This window comes from Molothrus ater, chromosome 3 (assembly GCF_012460135.2).
Source record: "Molothrus ater isolate BHLD 08-10-18 breed brown headed cowbird chromosome 3, BPBGC_Mater_1.1, whole genome shotgun sequence".
Taxonomy (NCBI): Eukaryota; Metazoa; Chordata; class Aves; order Passeriformes; family Icteridae; genus Molothrus; species Molothrus ater.
In genome coordinates this window covers 49,732,677-49,755,690 of record NC_050480.2, presented here as the reverse complement: position 1 = coordinate 49,755,690, position 23,014 = coordinate 49,732,677, and the positions used below count along the sequence as shown (strand labels likewise).

The window sequence follows — 23,014 nt, the reverse complement described above, 5'->3', positions numbered from 1 at the left end:
CACTGTCACTGCCGGGCATCCCGCCCCTTCCTGCCCGGCGCAGGCGCCGCAGCGGAGCGGGGCGGGAGCAGGCGTGGGAGCGCTGCGGGGCTCTGTGTGCGGGGCGGTGGCCTCCGCTCGGTCCCCGCCATGCGGGTAACGCTGTCCCTCCTGGCTGTGGCGGCGCTGCTGGCGCCCCGCCGGAGCGCGGCTTCCCAAGGGGAGCAACCGCCCGCAGGTAACGGGCGGGGCAGGACGGGGGGATGGGGCGGCCCGGGCAGGCCGACCGGCTGATAGGCAGCACGGGTCACCTGCGGGGCGGCGGCACCGGCACCGGCCCCGGCCGTGCCGCGCCCTCCTGCCCCGGCACCCTCCGTGACCGAGCGCCGCCGGTGGAGCCGCCGGCCCCGCGTCGCTGCCGCCGGCCGCTGCGGGCGCAGGGAGCCGTCGGGGCAGTGCGAGCGGCCGGGCGGCGGCGGGAGGAGCCCCCGCTGCCCGGGACTGTGCCGTGCTCCCGCCGAGGGGCCCGGCCGAGCTCTGTGGGTGCGCGGTTCAGCCTGGCCGCGGAGGCCGTCTGGCAGCGCGGCGGCGGCGCGCTGGTGACATCAGCCTTGTTTCGGCTCTTCGCGCATTTTGGCTCGCAAAGCTGGAGCGGCGTGTGCGTCGGACAGGCCTGCTGCGCTGTATTTTATAGCTTCGTATCTCCAAAGGAGTAGAGAAACTGGGAAATTCGGGTCGAAAATGGGGAGCACAGGACTGGGGAGTGTAAAGAAGGTATCGGGATCGTGGCCTGGGACACGCACATTTTGGCCAAGCATCCTGGGAGGAGTGGCTTGCCCGCGGAGAGCAGCACTCTCTCTGTTTGCACAGCAAGTAAATTACGAAAAAAATAGGCTTACTAGTTTCACTTTAAACTGTAAAAGTTCATTAAAAACAGAGGTTGCTGTTTAATAGTCAAAAGGGAACATGCATTTAGTTTTTATTGAGGCTGCTAAGAGCTGGCTGTGTGCCCAGGCTCCTTGGATTCTGCAAATGGAGATTTCTTGGAGTTCAGATCCATGCCCAGGTGAAGTTACTGAACTTGGTTGCCCCTGAGCATGCTTAGCTTTGTCTGATATGGACTGGTGGTGCTAGAAACAGTAATCTGCCTGCATTACTGTCCCTTAATAGTTTGCATTTTGAATATCCAGTTCATTTGACTTTGTGTCTGATTATGACTGGTGAACTTTGCAGGTACACTATCTTTTTCCCCCATTGGACCAGCAAGATAGCTCGATATGTTAAATATTGTCTTGTTTGCTCTGACTTAGTCTCTTTTTAAGGGCATGCTTTAATTGCTAGTAAAATATGCCACTTCTACATTGTATTAAGCATTTTTAGGGTAAAAAGCACAATACCAGTAAATCACTTGTCAAACAAACCTGCTATAATCCAGCCTAGTCCAGCACAACAGTTATCTCTGTAAACACAGAGAGTAGTTTATTTTATGGTTTTATTTGTAATAACTAATAACTTACTTTGTTATAATATTGATGCAAGCAGATGTGCTGAACTACAGGGGAAGAATTAAGGTGGAGAGGGAAGTCTGAACCGTGTTTATGATGCTGTCACATATAGAATAGCAGAATGGGTCAGGTTGGAAGTGAGCACAGTGGGTCATGTGGTCCAGCCTTTTCCTGCTCCATCATGGTCATCCTGGGGCACATGGCATAGGATAGCATCCAGGATAGCATCTCCCTCTTGAGTATTTCCAGTGAGGGAGACTCCACAGCCTTTCTGGGCAATCTGTTCCAGTGCTTGGTCACTCACATAGTAAGGAAGTTCTTCCTCATATTCAGGTGGAGCTTTCTGTGCATTAGTTTCTGCCCGTTGCCTCTTGTTCTGTTGCTTGGCACCAGTGAGACACTCTCTCCTTTTACTCCTCCTTCAGATACTTGTAGTTATTGATGAAGTCCCCTCTTGTTCATCTCTTAATGAAACAGGCCCAGCTCCCTCAGCCTTTCCTCATAATGGAGGTGCCCCAATTCCAATTGATCAGTTTTGTAGCTCTCTGCTGGACCTGCTCCACGAGCTCCATGTCTCTTGTACTGAGGAGCCCAGAACTTCCGTGGCAACAGTTGTATGATTATTTTTTTTCCCTTAAATCTTACAGGGCTTTCAAAGTAGTGTAATACATATATTAAAGCTGAGTGTGTAATGAGGAAATGTTTGGTCATCTTCATCTTCCATTGTAGGACACTGTTTTCCTTAGAAAAGGAACAAAGCCAGATAACCCAGCAGCAGCTGGAACATCTGCATTTCCTGCAGCTGGGTGCCCAACGTGCCTGCATTGATAGGCCTCTGACTCCACGGTGGAGCTGGGCACTTGTTGATGGGAACTCTCAGTCTGCATTTTAGTATCATGGAAGACAAGGTCCGTGGTCAAGGTGGAGAAGATTTAGAGGCTATGGCAGCGGTTCAGGTGTTTCCTGCACATTGTAAGCTGCATTTCCAAGGATGTGTGTAGTTCATTCAGGTAGCTGACTTCCTGTTGTGTGTGATAATCATGGTGGCCTTGAGTTGTTTTTTATGATTCAGATTACTGACATTCATAGCAATTTACTGTCAAGCTGTAAACAAAAGCAAATTAGATGGTAGAAAGTGCTGTATTTAGATATCATCTATTACAACACTTTACAGCTATAGCAAAAGGTATAGACACTCAAAAAATAAATAAAACAATATTTAGCTTGTATTATATGTGGTTTTTTAAGTGTCCATCTTGTGCAACTTGCTGTGGTTTTTCTCAAGATGGTGATCTCAGTCTGCCTCTCCTCTTAATACAGCTTACAACCTTGTGGAGATTTTTTTCATAAACAATGATTTTAAAAACTCCATAGAACAATGTCAAACCTCTGAGCCCTTAGAAAATAAAATTCTGTTGTAAATAGAAGCTGTAAAAATGCTCCATCTACTGTGTATAATGTTTATCCACGATACTTAAGTTCATTCCACTAAATAGTTAAAAAATCATTAGCTTTCAATTTTACGGGTCATGATACTCATTTAATTTGTAAACCAATTCCTTTGTGGTTTTGAGGTCTTTCGAGAACTTCTGGTAGAACCTTCTGCATAAATTGTTTTACAAGCATTAATTTAAGCTTGTTTTCAGTAAAGTTTTTAAGGAAGTACCATCCAGGTATGGGAGTGGCATTTACAAGAGGAATGCATGTCCTGGGTTTCTTTTGGAGGAATAAATGAAAGTTGGCCAAGGCAAGCACATGCAAGCATTTTCACATACACCTCGTGGCTGCTGCCTCTTAAAAGAAAGCCAGAGTCAGCTAGCAGGCACAAAATTTCTTCATTACCTTGCTCCTGGGTGCTTGCCAGTCTCCCAGGCTCCCAACCAAGCACGGCCAACAGGCAGGTTCCCTCCAGCAGTCTGATAGGAGCAGGACCTGTTTAGTGCCTGGCCTGGCAGAAGGGCACAGAGAGGGGGCCATGCTAACCCAGGTGTGCTGCCTTGAAGGGGAGTGTGGCAGAAGGCAGAACCACTGCTCTGACAGACATTTCCCGTTCCTCCCCAAGGCACCTGCTTGGTGCTCCTGCAGCTTGTGGTGAGCACTGACCTCTTCCTGCTCAGTTTTGGTGCTGTAGTGCTGGGCAGTGCTCCTAACTCTCCTCCAGCCTCCAGATGGCTGGACTCTGGACTCTGCTTTTAGTGCAGGCCATTTTTTTTTTTTATTTAGAACAGATTGAAATGAGGATATAAATAATTAGAAGGACCATTTTGTCAAGGTTTAACCAAACCCTAGGTAGCTGCTTGTTCACTCTATTACCAGCAGGACTGGGGAGAGAATCAGAAGGGTAAAAGCTGAAGAACTCATGAATTGATATAAAGACAGTTTGATAGGGAAAGCAAAAGCTGTGCATGTAAGCAAAGCAAGGAATTCATCCACTGCTTTCCATGGGCAGACAGGTGCTCAGCGTCTCCAGGAGAGCAGGGCCCCATCATGGGTAAGGGTTACTTGGGAAGACAAACACCATCTCTCCAAATGTCCCATGCTTCCTCCTTCTTCCCCCCACTTTATGTACTGGGTGTGATAAAACAAAGAAAGCAGCAATACTCTGGCCACTTGCCAGCCCATGTGTATCACCATGGGTGTTACTGGGATGTTCCCAGACACACTACTGGGAGGTGATAAGCGGTACTGCAAGCAGTGAGAGCAAGGAGCACTGGGCTCGAATATACAGTCTGGAAAGGAATATACAGTCAGGAAAGCAAGCCTCAGGGCAAGCCACAGGAGCTAAACAACACTTAACAGTTGTAAATTCAGTCTAGTACATCCCAGTCAAGTCTGTTATCTCAAACCCTTTGAATCCCAAGTTGAGTACAAAAAAAAAAAGGAAATGCAGCCTGCTGCCTTCTGAATCCATCTTTCAGAGTATTGGTTGCCTTTTTGCCATCTTTTTTTCTGTTTGGGTTTTTTATAATGCATATGGCTGCAGAGTACTGCAGAAGCATTCAAAGGTAATGCAAGTGTATCTGATCTTTTTTCCTTTTTCTTCATTTTCATGGGTGGCAAAAACTATGGAGAGTGACTTTTTTGCATTTGTGAAGTCATCAGAGCTCCTACCCTTTCTGGCTGCAGTTTAAGTGGATATGTGAGCTCAGGGCCCCTATGGGCCACTTACATAAGACTTGGATTCAGTGGTCCTTGTGGGTCCCTTCCAACTCAGAATATTCTGTGAATCTGTGAGCTGACTCTCAACTGTAGGTAAAGTACAGGGCTGGCACAAGGAAGGCACGCTTCTCCCAGTCAGGGGCCCAGAAGGGACTGACTGGGTGCTATTGCAGCTGTCTGTCTAAATGATGAGTTAACCATGACTGTGGCAAAGTTCAAACTGTTGTCCTTTTTGGCCTGTTAAAGTGGCTTATAAGCCTATGATGTGTCACTTCGGGAATATAAAGGTTTGTTTGTTGCTAATGGAAATCTAAAAAAGGAGCAAACTTTGAAAATACACTTTTACTGGTTATTTTTTCCGCAGTTTGTCTTTTCAAGCTTTCAGTTTGTGCTTTCAGTCTGTATTGCAGTGCGTAAATGATGTTTAAAAGTCACATATGACTTGAATGAACTTTTATGGCTGTTAGGGCTGCTGTTGTCTCAGATAGCTGTACCATAAACTCTGTGTTGTGGTTTCATCAGGCCCTGTTTTGTTACGTGCATTATTGCACTTCAACTGTGTTCTGCTTGTGTAAGCAGCGGTGACAAATCCCTCTGTGTATACAGTAATGCCAGAATGAGGGAAGGAATTTCAGTCTTGCACAAGATGCAAGTATCAGGCTTTGAAGGCTGTCTCACTTTTACATCTTTGAAAGGTCCAGTTCATTGAATTAAGTTTTGCTTTAGGCAGTGCATTGCTAGCTGCTAGTCACCAGGGACCTCCCCAAGCCTTAGGCAGATCATGGAAGGGTCCTACTGTAACATTTGCTACCTCCTTCAGTGCTCTGGGGTCAACTCCTTCTGTTAAGCAGTTTATTTTGTGTAATAGTGCACAAAAGTTAAAATTTTGTAAGGCTAGCTACGCTGGCTTAAAAGTGCATATTTGAGATAACGTTTATGTGCTTTCGCCTGCCTGTGTGCTTGACACCTCTTCTCTCAACTTGTCACCTTTTTTTTCCTTGTGGTTGTGAATTTGATGATTATGTTCCTCTTCTTCCAAAAGCTGAAATACCACTCTTATTAAAACAAACCACAGTATTGCTTGCAGAATGACCTGTATTAAATCAAACCTTTGTGGTTGTCAATAGCATATCTCAGCCTCTACGTATCACTTTCAGTAATGTGTTATATTTGTGGTCTTGTTCTCAGGATGTGAAAATTGTTTACTTTCCCTAAATATATATCACAGAGTGAGGTTGTAGTTCTTGCTTTGTGAACAAGAGCGGGTCTAAAATGCTGAGTTCCCTCAGCATTTTGTAAAAGCCACATTGAGAATACTAGGGGTGCCAAACCAGACATTCAGAAGCTGAGTTGCAACAGTTAAATTCAGTTGAGTGATCTTAATTTCTCTTCTCTTCCTGAGTGTCATGTGGCAGCCTTCAACATTTACAGGATCCCGTAATATTCCTTCCCCTGCAGCTACTCCCTTGATAGCCCTCTTGAGGTTGCTGCTTGAAACAGATACTTGCTTCACATGGGAAACTGTCAGTGTTGCTTTTTATTTTTGGATTGCTTTACTACATTGCCTCTGATGTTGTTTGCTAAATATAATTCAAATGCGTTCCTTCAAATGGAACTACATTACAGCTTCAATGTTCAAATTCCTTACAAATATTTGTAGTTTATTTTGGGCATTACAGCTTACTGAAGAGACTGCTGGAGTGGTAGAAGTATCACTGTTAGAAATTCATAGGGAATCCAGGCTTACCCTAGGAGGCCTGTTATATTTTTGCCTTGATACTCTAGCTCTCATCTCCCAGCCCATCCATTCCAATTCAATTTCTGAACAGCAAAAGAAATATACAGGAACTGGGCTAATCTCTAACTTGAATAAAGTCTTAGAACCTGTCTTGCTGTTTTATTTGTAAAAGACCAACATAGGGGTATAATCATCACTGCTTGTGGACCTGATACTGGTTGTCTGAGGGACTTGCTTTCAGTGGGCATGGGTTATCTGATGTTGCAAAGAGGACAAAAGCTGTCTGTGCAGGAGAGGTGAGTAATAAATTAGCTTACAGGGCTCATAGGTGTTTTTACTGCTGACAGACGAGCTCATTTGGGGGAAGTATTTGTGAGATTTATATCTAGCATGTTGCTTTTTCCAAATAATTTAGAAGTACATTTGGCTATTCTTGTGTTTGCAAAGGTCTGTTTATCAAAGTGCATTTGTTCTCTTCATTCTAGTGCCTTCACCAACGGGGGTTGTAGTAACATCTGAAAATTTCAAAACAGTTTTGCAATGGCAGTACCCACCTATTTCTGAAACTCCTCATTTTATTGTGGAAATCAAGCCTTACAAGTAAGTTCTTACCATTTCATTATTTCCTATACCTGATATTCTCTAGAAGCACATAAAAGTAGTCAGTCCATGGTAAATTCTCTTGTTTCTATATGTTGAAGTCATGTAGGGTGAAGGTTGCTCAAGTGTAAATTAAGGCAAAATTTCTCAAGTTATAGAATGGTTGAGATTGGCAGGCATCTCTGGAGGTCATCTGTTCCAAAGCACTTGCTTGAGCAGGTCATCCATGATTATGTCCAGTTGGCTTTTGAATATCCCTAGGGGAGGAGACTCCACAACCTCCCTGGGCAATTTGTGCCCTCACAGGTCCTGGCCACCCTCACAGTTTTTTTGTTACAGGCGGTGTATTTTACAGAATTGTTGAAATTGTATTAATTATTACTTGATCTGTTTTACAGTTTAGGTAAATATAAGGAGGTCTCAACCTGTGTGAACACTTCAGCTCATTTTTGTGATGTCTCAGAGGAAATATGTGACCCTTATTCATCTCATTGGCTTAAAGTTAAAGCTGTTGTTGGGTCACAACAGTCTGAATATGTTGAGGCAAATGAGTTTATTTTGCAAAGGCATGGTAAGTTGTATCTAAACTAAACTTTGTAATTTTTTCCAAAAATTTAGAGAGTTAGTAATTATTCCTTTTGCTCCGTTACTGCATTGCATTTGGGAATATCTTAAAGCCAGGAGTTCAGGATGAAAGGAAGCATGATGATTGCTTAGTAGGAACTTCATGGTGCTTGCTAGCTCTTACTGAGTGTCTGAGTAGGTTTCAAAATGTCTAAAGGCAAGAAGATGATGCTAATGGTGCACTCTGAATCCTTCCCATGCTCCAGACACCAGTTTAGGGTAGGAAACTGTCACCAGACAGCATGGACCTTTAGGCATCACTGAAGTAGTAATTTATTGCTTGACACTAGAATGCCATGTCCTGGTAGCTTCAGGTGTCTAGTTAATACTAAAAGCTGTAACTGGATAACTAAGTTACTAATTTGTCATGTAAGTCCTTCAGGCTGCTTTGGAAAAAATCAGACTTTAACATCAGTACTGTAAAAGTAAATTTTGTGTCTACAGTCCAGTGTCTCAGGCCCTGGCATTGCATGTGCCGTGCAAAGGAAATGCAACAGAGTCAGGAAAGACCGAGAGACTTCTTACCATGCTTGCTCTGTTCCCAACATACAGCTTCCAGGGAGAAGCTGGCCCATGAGATTCTATCTGACTTGGGCTATGCTTTAACTAGAGCTGGATTTCTGCATTGCTGGAGCTGAAGGAGTGGAGTCCCTCTTTGCTTTCTGCTATGATTCCGTTCACACTCAAGAGTCCTATTACTTGAAATAGTGGCTGGTTTCTATAGTTTGACAAAAGGACACAAAAGTGACACAAAAGTCATGGTAGTAATGCTCAGTGTGACGGTTTCCAGAAAATTGGTAGCCGTGTATGGAGAAAAGAGACAAAATCCTTTTCCCATTGAACAAGAAACTTGTGTTCAGTCAGACTATTAGACACAAAAAATTCACATAGGCCATTGCCATGGGAAATCAAAAGTTTGGAAACTTTGGATGCTCATGGTGAGATTTGTTTAGCTTTTCATATAGCCTTTGTTTCAGTGCAGTATTGTTTTTAATTGAGGTGATTTATGGTGGGATCTAGTCAGCAGGATCTTGTCTTTGGTTCTCATTCATGTATATGTTTAATTGCTGTAAGTTTTTTCTGTTGTCAGTTGAATTTTTATGATCTTATGTGTGTAGGAAAATGAAATTGCTTAACAGTGAAATTCATCATGGACAATCTGTTTCCATTTTAGAAGCTGCTTAGTTAATGTATCCAAGTGCATCCATTACTTCTAAGCAACAGAGAGGTCTTACCACAGCTCTGCAATATTCACAGCATGGAAATAAAGATGTAATTCTTTTCAAATCTCTGATGAATTTTGGAAAGCTAGCAATAAATACTGTATTTTATGTTAAAAGTTTTGGCCTAATAGCAATGGTGCAATGTGTTCCAGGAAAAATAGGACCACCAAAACTGAATATCTCAAGACATGGTGATGAAATCATGGTTGATATTCACCATCCTGTATTCCCTCTTTCTTGTGTTGAAGACATTTATTCATCTCTTGCCTACTCGGTGACTGTTCGGAACAGTAAAAATAAGGTAGGTTCCAGAAATAAAAGTTAAAATTCAAAACACTTGTTTACCTTAAATGCCTATACAAGGGATTTACACCTATGGCACATGGAACTAATAGGTAGTTGAACACCTAAATGTTGAGCCCATTACAGTGAGATATATGAGTGAAAGGTCTGTATTTTAGTTGTCCAAATGAGTGCTTACAACAAAAATTAGATTATCGCATTAACTGTACACAAGATTAGTCTTACTGGATCACATGCTGCTGTTTCTGCATACATGCAGATATTAGTAACTTAACTTGTGCCCCTCTCATTTGTCTAAAGAGACATTTCACTTAAGAAAATTGCCTTTCAAGGTATTTATACCAGTTTATTTAGCAATCATGGAGGGTGAAGGCAAGGAAAATTATGACAGGTGTGTTTACTTACACTTAGCTTTTCATATGCATCCAAGTGTGAATCTCTACTATAAACAGCAGAAATTTTAGCTGGAAAACACTATGCTCTGATCAAATATAACATCTTAAGGTAGCCAGTACTGGTCACACAGCTTTTGCAAGATATATGAGTGATGTGGGAAACACATCTAATAGTGTTGTAACATTTTTGGAAGTAGTGGAAGGTGCTGTAACATTGTTCTAGTGAGTCAAATGATATAACATGTCTTCCATTTTTTTTTCAGACTGAAGAGCTCGAAGACGACAACTGTACAATGCATAAGTGTAGCCTCAAAATCCCAATCCTTCCTCAAAGTTCCACTTACTGTGTTTCAGCAATAGCAATTTTTGATTCTCTGATGTTTGGCACTCCATCAGAGGAAATTTGCATTCCTGTTGCTCTCAGGCAGACATTGAGTAAGAGGATTCAAATGCTATATTAAGAACATACTGAATCTGAAGACAGATCTGATCTAGCAAGTATTTGATGCTTGGGGTGCCTTTGGGAGAATAGAAAAAATAGGGAAAGCTTAGTGAATCTTTTCCAAGTGCACTTTGACAGTTCCGCCCTTTACAAATCATGTATTATTTTCAAGTAACCCTGAATTTTTTGAGGGGTGTTTTTCCTGTGTTGATATTACAAAACCTACTTCTATTGCACATGAACACTGGTGTAATGAAAAATTCACAAATGGATCATTCACTGAGCTATATGGTTTTCATAGGCATTGTCTGTTCTAGCAGCTGGCTTTTTGCTCAGCCTCATCACTGAGGGTAATGCATATATACTTTTAACTGGAAGCAACTATAAACTTATGGTCATGAAATTAAGATATTACTGTCTTTTTCTTAATTAAAGAGAACAAAAGGCAAATAGTGACCCAAATTTTTATCTCTAAACATCTTACAAGCATTTTGGTTGTACTTCATCATGGCCTGTAATTTCAGCAAAGAGATAAAATAGATAGAAGCAGTTTTCTTGAACACACAGGAGCAGCTGGATGAGGGAGGGCATTAAGGAGAGTCAGGCTAGTGGAGTCCTACTGTAGTCATTAACAATTCTGTGTTTTGGAAGATAAAATGTTTTACTTTTATTGTACATAAACTCTGTGTAGTTATGTCAGTTAATATGCTATCGCATAGAAGGTGTACAAATCTCATCTCCATCTGTCATCTCTAAGGAACAAAAAATTAATTGCAAAATTCCTTTATTTCTAATAAAAAGAGATTATGTTTATATAAACTGAAAAGCTTCTGTCATTCTAATTTTTATTTGCTCCATAAAAGTCTTATGGATTAAGTTTTTCTGAGTGAAAAAAGATAGTAGATTGAAAAATTCACACATTACAGCTAAGCACTCTGAGCTATTAAAATTTCTGAAGTTATTCTAAATAATACAGCAGGGGCTTGTTTTTCCAAAATTCTTAGTAGATTTTGCTTTAACTTCTTAGGTTCACATGATATCGTCATTCTGTGTGTTGTTATTGGGATCTTGACGGTAATACCAACAGTATATTGTGGCTGCAAGAAACTGAGGAAAAACAACATACAGCTGCCTAAGTCTTTGGTAAGTTCTGTAACTACTGTACATATATGCCAATCTCTTGAGTTTCTTTTGTTGGGTTTTTTTTTTTTGCTTTTTTACCATGGTCTCATAGATATTTAAAATTTATGCCAGTCTATTATTCTGATAGCCTTTGCAACCAGATGCCTCTTAGTTTTTTAGGGCTAGACTTCAGTCTCTCTTTAACTGAAGTAGCAGTGGTTGGTCTAGTTTCAGAAGTTGGTTCTTAAAAACTCCATGTGTGCATACCTAGGCAGTTTTGTGTTCACTCTAGTAGCAGAGACACAAAGCCACAGAATCACTGACGTGCGAAGATACTTTTTGAGGTCATCTACCCAGAGCCTTTTGCTCAAGCGCAACAGCAAGTTAGCCAGGAGCATATCCAGATGGCTTTTGAATACCTGCAAGAAAGGGGACTCCACAGCAACTGTGGGATATCTATTCCAATGTTAAACCACCCTCACAGTTTTTCTTACATTCAGAAAAAATTCTGTGTGCTTCAGTTTGTGCCCATTTCCGTTTGTCCTTCTCATAGGAGCTGTGAGATTCCTTCATTAAACGGTAGTGTTGGCAATTCTCCTAATTGTTACAGTATTCTTAGCAATGTGCAGGGTAAGGGGAGCGAGTAATAGTTCTGTAGGAAGAGGGGAGAAGGACATGGGGAAGTCTGTTCTCATGCTGAGCAGTCACAGGGAAAAGAAGTCAACAGCTGCTCTATTTAAAAAACTTCTCGTAGCCATCCTTAGGAAAGAGAGTGGATGTTCCTTAAAGAGCAGCAGCACTCCTTGGTTTCATGTCAGGCCAGAGTGGAGTATGTAAGAACTACTGTTGTAATGTTCTCCTGGTGTCGTGTTAGTCACAACATGAACTACCACAACTTCAAAGAGCTGCCACCTGAGGCAGTAGTAAACAGAAATCACAGCAAGGGTATCTTCTCAATGGATGGAGGAAGTCTCATTTATAGAGAGTAGACAATAATCTTCGATTCCATTGTCTGGTGTTCAGTTTCAAAACCCTTTAAATGACCTCTCCATAGTGAATGCCCAAGATTCCTCTGGAATTTGTCTTCTTTAGAATAGAATATCAGGAGGCGAGATTGCTCTGACTAAATGGAGATGCCAAGCCAGAGGTGGTTCCTTTGTAGTAAAGCAATGATCTAGTCCACCAGCTTGTGCAGCACAGATGATTCATCTTGTTATGAAATTATATGCACTTCTGGTCAGACAAAATGCTTTCTAAAATTCCTGTTTCCACTGACTGTGATGAAGCCAGGGGACTAGTTTGGAGGTAGCCATTCACACTGTAGGCTTTGAAAAATCAGATGAGAGAAACCTCTCTGACATCTCCAGCTAGGCCCCAATATCAAAGCAGACATTGGAGACTTTTTTGTCACGTTCACACCACTTCTCTGTGTACTTCTCTGAATATGTAACTTTTGTGTCCTATGTACATGCAACAGTAATTTCTGTGAAGACCATTCATGAGCAAAAGATGGCTCATGCATGATTACAGTGCTGTAATCAATGGATCCAGTGCTGTACTCAATGGATCTATACTTATTTTGGGTTTCCAGTAGCACTGTGATACCTGATTTAAAGGATTAGGAAGCAGAATATCACAAATAGATGTGTGCTCCTTAACACCTGTGAGCCTCCTGATGCATGGTCCAACTCACACTTGAGCTCACCTTGTAGAAACTTGTGTGTGCCCATATTCTCATTTTACTGGGCTAGATGTTACTTTGTGGTTCCTAGGTTCCACTACCACAGTATGGTTCACATGCTACATCATATTTTATTGCTAAGGAGCTGAATAAAGCCTTTAACTGTTTATAAATGTTGTTAGCTAGGTGATCAGGCACTGAGACAAGCTCCCCTGGGAAGTGGTCACTGCCCAAATCCTATTCAAGAAGCATTTGGCCCATGCTCTGAGATGTATGGTTTAACTCTTAGGTTGCCCTGGCTGGAGTCAGGAAGTAGCCACCAATTCTTGTTGGTTCCTTCCAAAACAGGGTATTCTGTATTTCTGTCCATTTCCAATGAAGACTCTAATGACAAATATAAGTTGTAGAGCTCATAGAAGTAGTTTCAATATAGGTGATGTGAATACTGTGGGAATGTAAAATGAGCAATTAATAACAACCATAATTATTTTATGGTTAATCATTTGAAGTAATGAACAAACAATTTAATTAATATAAATGATAAGTTTAATTATATGACATTATCTTTATAGACTTAGTGGCACTTGGAGCCTGTCACTGACCTTTGAATATGTCAGGCATATTCTAGGCATTTCTTTCTGTACAGGTTATCATCATTGTGCCTTCCCTGAGCTTGTCTGAAAATAAAACATCTAGGGAGTTCTTCCATCAGTTAAAAGGCTGGGCAAGATTTCCTATTTTAGGACTGCTAATTTTCTGTGATCTCCTTCCTGGCACCTTTAAGTAGATACTAAAACATAATTTGAATGACTTCCAGCAATTTGGAGTTTTCCAACAGAAGGGAAAATGAGAAAGAGTAACCATCGAGCAGCTACCTTTGCGAGTCTTACATAGTCAGAGAAAAGAAAAAAATTCCATTGCCAGTTGGAGCTCCAGTGCTTTTATACTGTATTTTCTATGCTGTTTGTGACTCCCAGGAATTGCTTATCAGTCATGTCTTGGTCCTACTTCCACAGTGCAGCTGTCATTTGATACAGGCAATGAATGATTGTCTTCATCAGAAAACATGTTTGTGTAGATGTTTATGAGGATGTTTAAACAGTAGGATCCTACCAGGACCATGCATATGTGAAATGGGACAGATTCCTTTACAAGATGTCATGTTAGTCTTCTGCCTGGATCAAAGGAATCTGATCTTTCAGCAGTTCAGCTGTGGTTAAAACTCCCTTTTATTTATCTCATAAAAAGTATTGCAGGAGGCTGTCTCTTTCCACCCATTGTCTTCAGTCATTGCAATTTGTCCTGTGGCTATTCCTGTATTAGCTTTTTGTTCTAAGATTTATGATAAGGGCATACCCACTTTTAAAGGAACCTGACCATAATTTTCTGACGTGCTGTGGGCATCTCTCTGTGCTTTAACTTCTCTGTCTTTTTCTTCAGTGTCTTTTACATTTGAATGGTGGCAGATATTTTTGGGAGTAGAAAACATTTACTCTCAAGAGAAAAGTGAAAGTTGAGTCTTACTTAAGCCTGCTTTTCTGTTTTCTGCTAGTGGTTTTTCTGGTTCTGACAAGGCTTTGCTCTTTGGTTATACAACATATATTTTTGATGTGGAGAAACTAATTGTTCCTGTAAATATTGACTGACACTTGCCACACATAATTGTCATGTTAGAAGACAGAAGCTGCTTCATTGCTTTTGTGAAAACTTTTTTTTTCCCCTGTGAGCATCTATAGGGGACAGTAACATAGTCTTCTCTTTATAAAGTTACATAGCATTCATATTTTGTGGAACCATGCAAAGACCACAAAGATTCTTGCCATCATCCTAATAAGATTTGAAATGGAGTTCTCAAACTCTCCTTCATTAAATGTGCACCTGAAAATTACTTGGAACTCATAGGTGGACACATCATTAGAAAAGGAAGTTAAGAAAGAATTAGTAATTACCTTAGCTGTTATGGATTCCTTGGGATGTGTCATTTATCTGTGTCCTTGAGCCTGCCTTTCAGCAGTGTGTCTCACTAGTCTGTTGAGACAGTGAAAGACCTGAAAGCTCAGGTCCTGTTATTGGAGACGGGAAGTTATGTGTGTACCTGCACATGCCAGGAAATGCTGCTGTTACCCATCACTGGCTGTCAGTTTGCTAGGTAATGTGAATAAAAGAAAAATATTAACTCACCTATAGTAAATACTTTTCTTCAAATAGCAACCGTATCATAATTACCCTTGTTACTTAAGATCTTTTGAATGTTACTGTAATAAGCATTCAGTTACTGTAATAAACTGATTCTTATCTTTGAAGCTAGAAACAACTGCATGAGTTGCTAAATTGTCTTGTAGTTATGACTCAGTGGCTTTAAAAAACCTTTGATACCGGGAAACACACGGGAGTTTTTTCTTCTGATCGCTTCCTTCTTTCATGAATGGGAATAGGAATGTCTTTGCACCATCTTGCCATGGTCAGAAACTTGTCAAGAGAAAAATGGGTTTCTTTTCTTGAGAAGTCTTGGATGTTCTTGTTCAGAGAATATGCATTTTATCCCCAGTCTCAAAGTATTGCCAGTGCTCACTCTGAAATGCTGGACCTGTGTAGAATGCAAGGTGATCCCTTAACACATTTTAGGATTGTGATTTTTTTAGAGCTGTGTGAAAATCCTAAAATGACAGAAACAAGAACTCACTGGCTTTTGTTTTTAACTTCTGTTTAGCCTGTACTGGTGTGGGGAGAGATGGAAAGCTGAAAATGCAGCTTTTGACTATGGTTTCTGTAATACTTTGTTGTAATTCACATTCCTCAAGTATTCCACCTTACACAGAGAATTACCTTCTCTTGTCACTTGGTGTGTGATTGTCAGAGACAGATGTTTCCTAACTCCCACCCCAAAAAACTATAGATGCTGGTCCCTTCAAGATCAGTGTTGTATAGCATAAGTACCCAATATTCTGGATATATATCCACTATACTTGTATAAAGAGATTCTCAGAAAGTGTATTAATCCTTTATGGTGTTCTTAACATTTTCAGTATCTACCCATTACTGATTGTAATCTGTTACTTGCAACTAACTTTTAAGCAACTGCTTCTTATGAGTGAGTGGTTTCCATTAATTCTCATGGATATTACTTTGAATATTCTTTGTGTAGTATTCTGTTTCCATAACAGAAAATGAAGATCCAGAGACACTGATGGTTCAGTGGCAGCTACTTGTAGTGTGTCTGGAGCCACCTGAATGCACTTTTCAGTGGCAACCCTTGATTCCCTGGGAGATTGCCTCACCTTAGTGATGTTCACACAACTGTTTGTAAAGCTAACTTAGATGACCAGTAACTGCTCTTCAGGGAGTGTTTGCTTGACTTGTGGTGGTGTTGTTTGGCTGGTTGGTTTTCCTGAATTGTGATGCTTTTATTGATCCAGCCTTAGCCACAGAGTACCATCAACAGGTATCAGGGCTGCTGAGGGGTAAGATAATCAGACTGAAGTGAGAGATGAAAGTAGTTTCTCTGGAGTTCAGCATGGTCTGAAGGTAGGGATGTAAAGCTACAGTCTCACAACCTTTTAATCAGAGAAGACTCTTAAAAAGCAGAGTCAGATTGGATCATCTGGTTTTGATGGCCCTCTCAGTTCTTACACTAATACAGACTGGGGAGGTTCTTTGTGTCTGTTTGTAATTTTTCTTAATGTTATATTACTTCATCTTTCCTTCTCCTGTACACATCTCTTTCTTCCAAATTTGCCTCCATTTGAATTTTCAGGCAAATTATTTTATACAAAGTATCTGAAAAAACTAAGTAAAAATGTATCTGAAAAAGTAAAAAAAGTAAAATATCTGAAAAAGTAAAAAAAGTAAAAAGACTAAGTAAAAAAAAAAGTATCTGAAAAAATTTCGTTAAGAAATTCACGGATCTGTAATACTTGATCTTTTTTAATTCACATACATAGTGAATTACAAAACTTGTGAAAGGACACTATTAACTCTTTCTCCCTAGGCATTCTGCTGTCTTTAGGGAACACCATCAAATAGCTGAAAATTTACCCTACTTTGTTTTTCATTTGTATGTACTCTTGAAAAGACATAAAAAAAAAGTCTAAAGAATCTAAGCAGCCTCAAGGCATACTGTATTTGTTTAAAACAAGCTGGGGCCTGGCCCTTGAAAGAATTCATACCATCAACTTGTGGAGGGATTTCAGAGTGAAACATGAAAGTTTGTTGCAGCATTGAGGGACTGCTTAGTGGCTCTGTGAAGTAAGCTGAGTGACTTCAGCATAGAAACAGTTACTGGGTGTGTTGTTCACTTCCCTCCTGGCTGGGACAGGTGCCAGGCACTGTAAGTTATACTCATTAGCTGTAGAGTATGAAAGGTTTCCCCAGCTGAAGAGTATTACATTGTCTTACTGTTTTGCTGTTTTCCTCTATATTGGAAACTTCACAATGTAGTGGGTGACATGAAATGGATTTGATCCTTGCAAATATGCTTGCCCAAAGTAAGCATTTTTGAGATCTTGCATACAAGTGTTACTGGAAGAGTTGAACTCATGGACATAGGCCAGTGACTGTGCCACATTTTAATTTTGCAATTTTGTTTTAGAATTGGTAATAGTGATGTTAAATTTGTTATTATCAACTTACATATTTTTCCAGCTTTTAAACTCAAGGTTGGTTGTCTTTTTTATTCCCCATTTAGGTCAGTGTGATGAGAAACCTGAACACAGGCCCTCTAATGGGACCAAGATCAGAGGGGAAATATATGTCCGTAATATCAGGCCACTCAGAGTTGCCAGTGAATGGTGAAGTAACCTTGCTGGAGATAGAGCCAGAAGAACAAACTGTTAGTCCTGTGAGTTCCTGTGATGGACAATCTTCTGTCCCTTCCCCAGAGGCACCAGCCAAAGCAGAAGAGGTGACTGTGCAGGAAAGCACAGAGGAGGTCTCTTTTGATGCTGATGAACAGAATTGCGAAGGAAAAGAGAGTTACTTCATTTCTAACAGTAGCCAAATGGATATTTGCAGTAAGTCTTCAGGGTCAGAGATTGCTACCACAGAAACACAGCAAACAGTCGTTCCAAGCAGCTGCTTCAAGTTTTCTGGCTATGACAAGCCTCATGTTCCATTGGATATGCTGATGATAGATGTTGGTGAAGAGCAGCCTGTGAATGCTTACAGGCCAACTGAGTAGCCAGGATGAAGTGCTGGAGTGCTTGACCACAACTCAGAAAGAACAGCAATACTAAAGCTTATGGAAAGTCTGGTTAAATTGTGAACATCTACAAGTTGTACTTGTTCTGATCGGTGCACAATTGAAAATTGTACCTGAAAAGGGCATAAAATTGTGGGGAAATTTCATAATAACCATTTTTTAAGCACTTTTATATATGATACAACTCATTACTTCCTATTTGGAATAGTCCTGTGTTTTTTAACAATACTCTATAGAAAACATACCATCAACTATAAAACAGCAGCTGTACCATTATTCACTTCTGCTTCAAATCTTGTTCAAAATTAGTTCAATGAACATAATGCTTAAGAAATACGTCACTTGATTATGATAGACATGTGCAAGAAATATTTGAGAGTTTTTACTATTACTGGAGGTATCCTCTTGCTTATCTTCTTCTTTTGAAGAGTATTTTTATATTAAGTGCTCTTGTTTCTTTTAAATAAGATTATGCCTATAAGCTCTTCCTGTGTATCTTAAGAATTTGATTCCATGTCAAAGAAGTAAGAAGTAATGGCCATAAACTAAGAACACAAGAAGTTCACCTCAACATGAGGAAGAACTTCTTTGCATTGAGGATGGGTGCCAGAGCACTGGAAGGGGCTGCCCAAGGAGATCATGGAGTCTCCTTCTCTGAGGACATTCAACACCCACCTGAACTCATTCCTGTGTCAGCTGTTCTAGGTGACCCTGCCTTGCCAGAGGGGTGGATTGCATGATTTCCAGAGGTTCTTTCCAACTCTAACAATTCTGTGAATTTGTAGTCTTTGCTGTTAACTTCAGTACAGCAGCACCCATTTGGATCTCCTAGTGGGGTGAATAACCATGTTGCATTCTGGCAGAATATATTAGCAAGCTGACTGATCATCAGTGAGAAAAAAAAGTCTAAAGAGTGGTTGCACAAATTCTTTAGAAAATGTCCTCAAAATTCAAAAGCCTAGTTTCTTCTGGGACACTTCCATCCTAATTTTTAGAACAATATGTTCTCGAAATAGAAATGAATAGAACTTCTTCCAAGCATGTTTTCTAGCAGGATGAAAATCACTGCCATTTCCCCTGTTTCAATAACATAACTCAGGAACTACGTAAAATCACCCTCTCAAAATATGTCTCAATACAATAGGAAAAAAGTGTGATTAAGTTGTACTCCATAAGTTTTATTTTCATCTGACAGCCTTCTGAATTTTGTATCATAGAGCTGTAGTTTTGAAAACTGAGGAATAAGAGTTTTATATATTTTTTTTTATATTGAAATCCATGCAATCTATTTATTTCCCTTTAATCAGGGTTTGATAGGTATTTTCTATTTGTAGGAAATATTTATAGCAATTATTAATGAAGTTTAGTTCAGGAAAAAAGAGCACTTTATGGGTACAAGTTGGTCCATTTACACAAAATTGTGAGTTTGTTTTAAAATACATTTCTATAGGATGATCGGAATTGTTAGCCTGTTACAGCAGGTGGTTTTAAAGGAAAACCAGTGTCATACCACTTCTGTCCTTAGATTTCTCAGTGACATGAGTATTCTTAAGGTGAAGTTGATTTATACAGCTGTTTCAGGAGTGCTTCTGTTCTTGTCTATATCAGATATTGACCACAATGGTACAAAAGATTTAAAGACAATAGCTATTTTTCCCATCACTACTCAAAGGAAGGGTAACAGATGGGTTACCAGGGTTTTGATAATTTTAGGAAAAGCCAAATCAAGCAGGTGAATTTTGTAATTATGATGTCATGGAAAGCCCAATTAGTAATTGTTAGCTGGCTGTGATTTGTTTCTGCATTACATTCAAACATAATGAGACCCCCCCTAGCAACTTTTTCAATGTCATCTTTTGGGTTGTGTTCCTAGAAGGCAGTGCTTAGTGACTTACTGTTCAGATGCACTAGTGTGTAGGTTCCCCCATGGCAGCGGTGCAGAAAAATAACACTTTTGGTGTTACGAGAAGGCTTTTTGAAAATCAGCATTAATTGCACTTGAAACTTCATTTAAACTGACTTTCCAGGTAGTGATGGTGTTCATCACTGAAGCTCCTAGCAGGCTGTCTACAAAGTAGATGAGCAGCTGTGTCTTGTGTGGAGATGGGAGCTGATGTAATTTCTTTCTGAGTTTGGAGGTTTATTGATGAATATGAATTGCAGTAAATACCTCAGGAATTTATAAATGTCAGAGAAGTGCTTAAGTTAAACTTCCCTCTGAAGGGATAAAGAGAACATTAGAAACTGTAAAGTTAGTCTTGTTTTTGGGAAGAAGTTTCTGACCAGACAATTTGCTGAGTATTTTCTTTGCAACTGCTCAGAGTATTTAACTTTGCACTTGGTAGCTTGCTTTCCTTCTGTCAGTTTTGTCAAAAAAAAAAAAAAAAGAAAGGTCAGGAATTTGCTCTGGCAGTTGTTGCATTTGATGTATCTGCCACAAAACCAAGATTCTGTCAGAAGCGTGTTATTTTTTTAAAAATTAGGTTTACATTCTTAGCAGTTCATCAGGAAACCCTGATGCTGTTAGAACTAAGACTTAGCATCTTAGTTTAGTGTGAGCTAAGTGTTTCATTGTTCCAGAAGATTTTCCTTTGCTGACACAATGGAAGAGGAATGCAGATAGACACATTTTAAAACCAAGTGACTATCAGAGGTTCTTGTCTCTTGCCCCTGCAATGCAACTGCATTGTACATTCTTCTGAATCTTTCAAATCACATGGAGTCAAGTGTGAGTAAAAGGACCCAGCCAGGAGCTAGGCTATCATTAAGAACATCAATGTTAAGATCAATAAGAAATGACACAAAAATATAACATAAGGGAAAAATTTGTCATGGCAGATAGTCACATGTATTGGAAAGGTGGTGTTATTTTAGAAGCTGAGAATCAATAACAGCAGTATGAGTGCTTTGTACTATATCACATATATATACAACAGACCTGCTATTGAAATAAAACAAGGTTAAATATACTTTAAAATCAAAATTTCTGAGCTGTAAATATAGAAGCCACTGAACTAGCACCATACTTGCAATCTGTCTTCTGTGTGCTTCATACTTACCTAGTGGCACAGGGATAGTTTAGGTGTTTAAATTGCTCAGGCCAGCTTAGAGCTTTTCTAATTGTGGAATAAAGAAGTTCAAGGGTGCACAAAGCACAGGATTCTTTTACTTGCTTTGACTAGCTCAAAATGTGAGGCCACAGTGAGACAAGATGTGTTTCTGGGTCAGTAAGTTCTGTTACCACCAGTCCTGTTTTTAGCAGTTGCCAGTAGTGGTATTGAAAGCCTAAGAGTAGGGCAAGTCATGGTGCTAATCTCTGGATACAATCCAGCAGCTTGCAATGTGAGGATTTCTTGGGATGGGAATGGAAATGCCTTTTCAGCTACAGCTAGTTAGCCTTGCTTTTGCAAGTTCTGTAATGCCAAATATCTGAGCCAATGTCATTTGCAACCTGTCAGGTAGTATTTATCTATACATTTTCACCTAATTGAGTTTGCTTGATTGATTAATATTCTTGTGATTAAGTAGTTTGCTTGAACTTTTGAACATTCATACATTGCACCTTTTTCCAGAATATGAAAGTGCCTAACATTTATACATTGAAAATAATTTAATATTCATGCCTTTTATAGGGCTATCAGCTATCCAGTATGACACACTTTGAAGGTTTTGCCATTTCAAACTTTTTCAGCTGATTTTTACTCTTGTCCTGGCTGCATAACACTCCTCCCTTTCTCTCACTTCAAGGTGATTTGGGTGATGAGGTAAGACTCCCCTATGAAAGAGAACTTCACAAAACTTTGGCCTCATACCTACCAACATTTCTAAGAACTTCTTCAGTTCTTGTTCTTGAGTGGACATTGTGATTTTTATTACTAGATCTGCAGTTAACAATGCGATATTATGGCAGTACTGTGCACTGGCACAGAAACATCAAATCTGCTTTTGTGTGGTTTTCCACATAAGTCAATAATGTAGTTTAAAAAAAAATTGTCAAATATACTGACATTTGTGCAAACAAGACAGTTGCCTGGAACAGATGCACATACTTTTAAATTTTTTTTCATCCTTCATAGAAGGTTGCAGAAAAAGAAACTTGCATGAGAAAACCTGTTTTTCTCAGGGTTAGGAATAGCCAGTTGCTCTGAAGTGGTTCCATGTAGACAGTTGAGTAAATAAGAGATGTTGTACTTGGCTCAGATTAATAGTTTCAGCACATATTAAAAACACTGAAAACCCAAAAAGCAAAAACACACAACCAAAATGACAAACCAAATACAAAGCACCTTTTATCTTAGAAAAAGGTGACCTGTGTAGATTCCTTTAGTGTGTTTTTTTATAGTTCAGTCCCTTAACTATGAAGTTCTTGTTTATTAATACTCTTTCTAGATTCTCTAAATGGATGCCATCATGGGCTGAAATCTGTAATGAAAGTCCTGTAAATAGTGTACAGTTTAAATGTTTTTATATATAAATAAAAAAATCTAAGAAGAAAAATGTGTGTCCTTGCCTCTTTATGACTTAGCTTTTGTTCTGAAGCCTAAATGTGCTTTTGAAGCTCTCTCAGTTCATGTTACTTACATGGTGTACGCTTGAGCTTTATTGAGAACCAAAACACTGTTTGGCGGAGATGTGTGTGGCCCATCTGTGTGTGTGGATGTGTGCAGCAGTTCCTGGATCCTACTGACCATCATCATCCTCAGCACTGCAGTTTCTCTTTTGCCCTTTGATGCTGTTGATGCAGCCTGCAGCAACTTAAGTCCAGCCCTATTGCTTCAGCCTGGGGCTGCTTCCTTCTGTTCTATTTAAAAATTATGGAAAAGGATTAAATGGTCAAACCATTTGAATGGATTAATTGCTACAGAGAGGAAAGCTGGCCTTCCTTGGAACTTACTACTGTTCATTAGACGTTTAAAGATCACAGAAGTCTTACTTGTGTGATGTTTTAATTTCTGCTGTTTAGCTGCACTTGAAAGAGGAAAAGCATTACAAGCAGAGCAAACAATGAGCAGGCAAACCAAGAGGTTCTGCCTGCCACCTTGCTAC

At 40.1% G+C, this 23,014-nt stretch overlaps 1 protein-coding gene across 1 annotated transcript; it reads left to right on the top strand.

The window, feature by feature from the left end:
* Positions 1–94: 94 nt before the first annotated feature.
* Positions 95–22,465, top strand: IFNGR1 (interferon gamma receptor 1). The gene is made up of 7 exons (XM_036380342.2): positions 95–217; positions 6,867–6,981; positions 7,380–7,552; positions 8,981–9,129; positions 9,790–9,961; positions 10,996–11,111; positions 17,456–22,465. Exons 1-7 carry the CDS (start codon positions 130–132, stop codon positions 17,945–17,947), a joined length of 1,305 nt encoding a protein of 434 aa, XP_036236235.1. The 5' UTR covers positions 95–129; the 3' UTR covers positions 17,948–22,465.
* The last annotated feature ends 549 nt before the right edge of the window (positions 22,466–23,014 follow it).

Excerpts from the sequence above, each read along its gene's own strand:
- IFNGR1 (XM_036380342.2), top strand. The coding sequence starts at position 130 with ATGCGGGTAACGCTGTCCCTCCTGGCTGTGGCGGCGCTGCTGGCGCCC. Across the intron at positions 7,553-8,980 it reads GTTTATTTTGCAAAGGCATG|GAAAAATAGGACCACCAAAA; the intron begins GTAAGTTGTATC and ends AATGTGTTCCAG. Across the intron at positions 9,130-9,789 it reads TTCGGAACAGTAAAAATAAG|ACTGAAGAGCTCGAAGACGA; the intron begins GTAGGTTCCAGA and ends TTTTTTTTTCAG.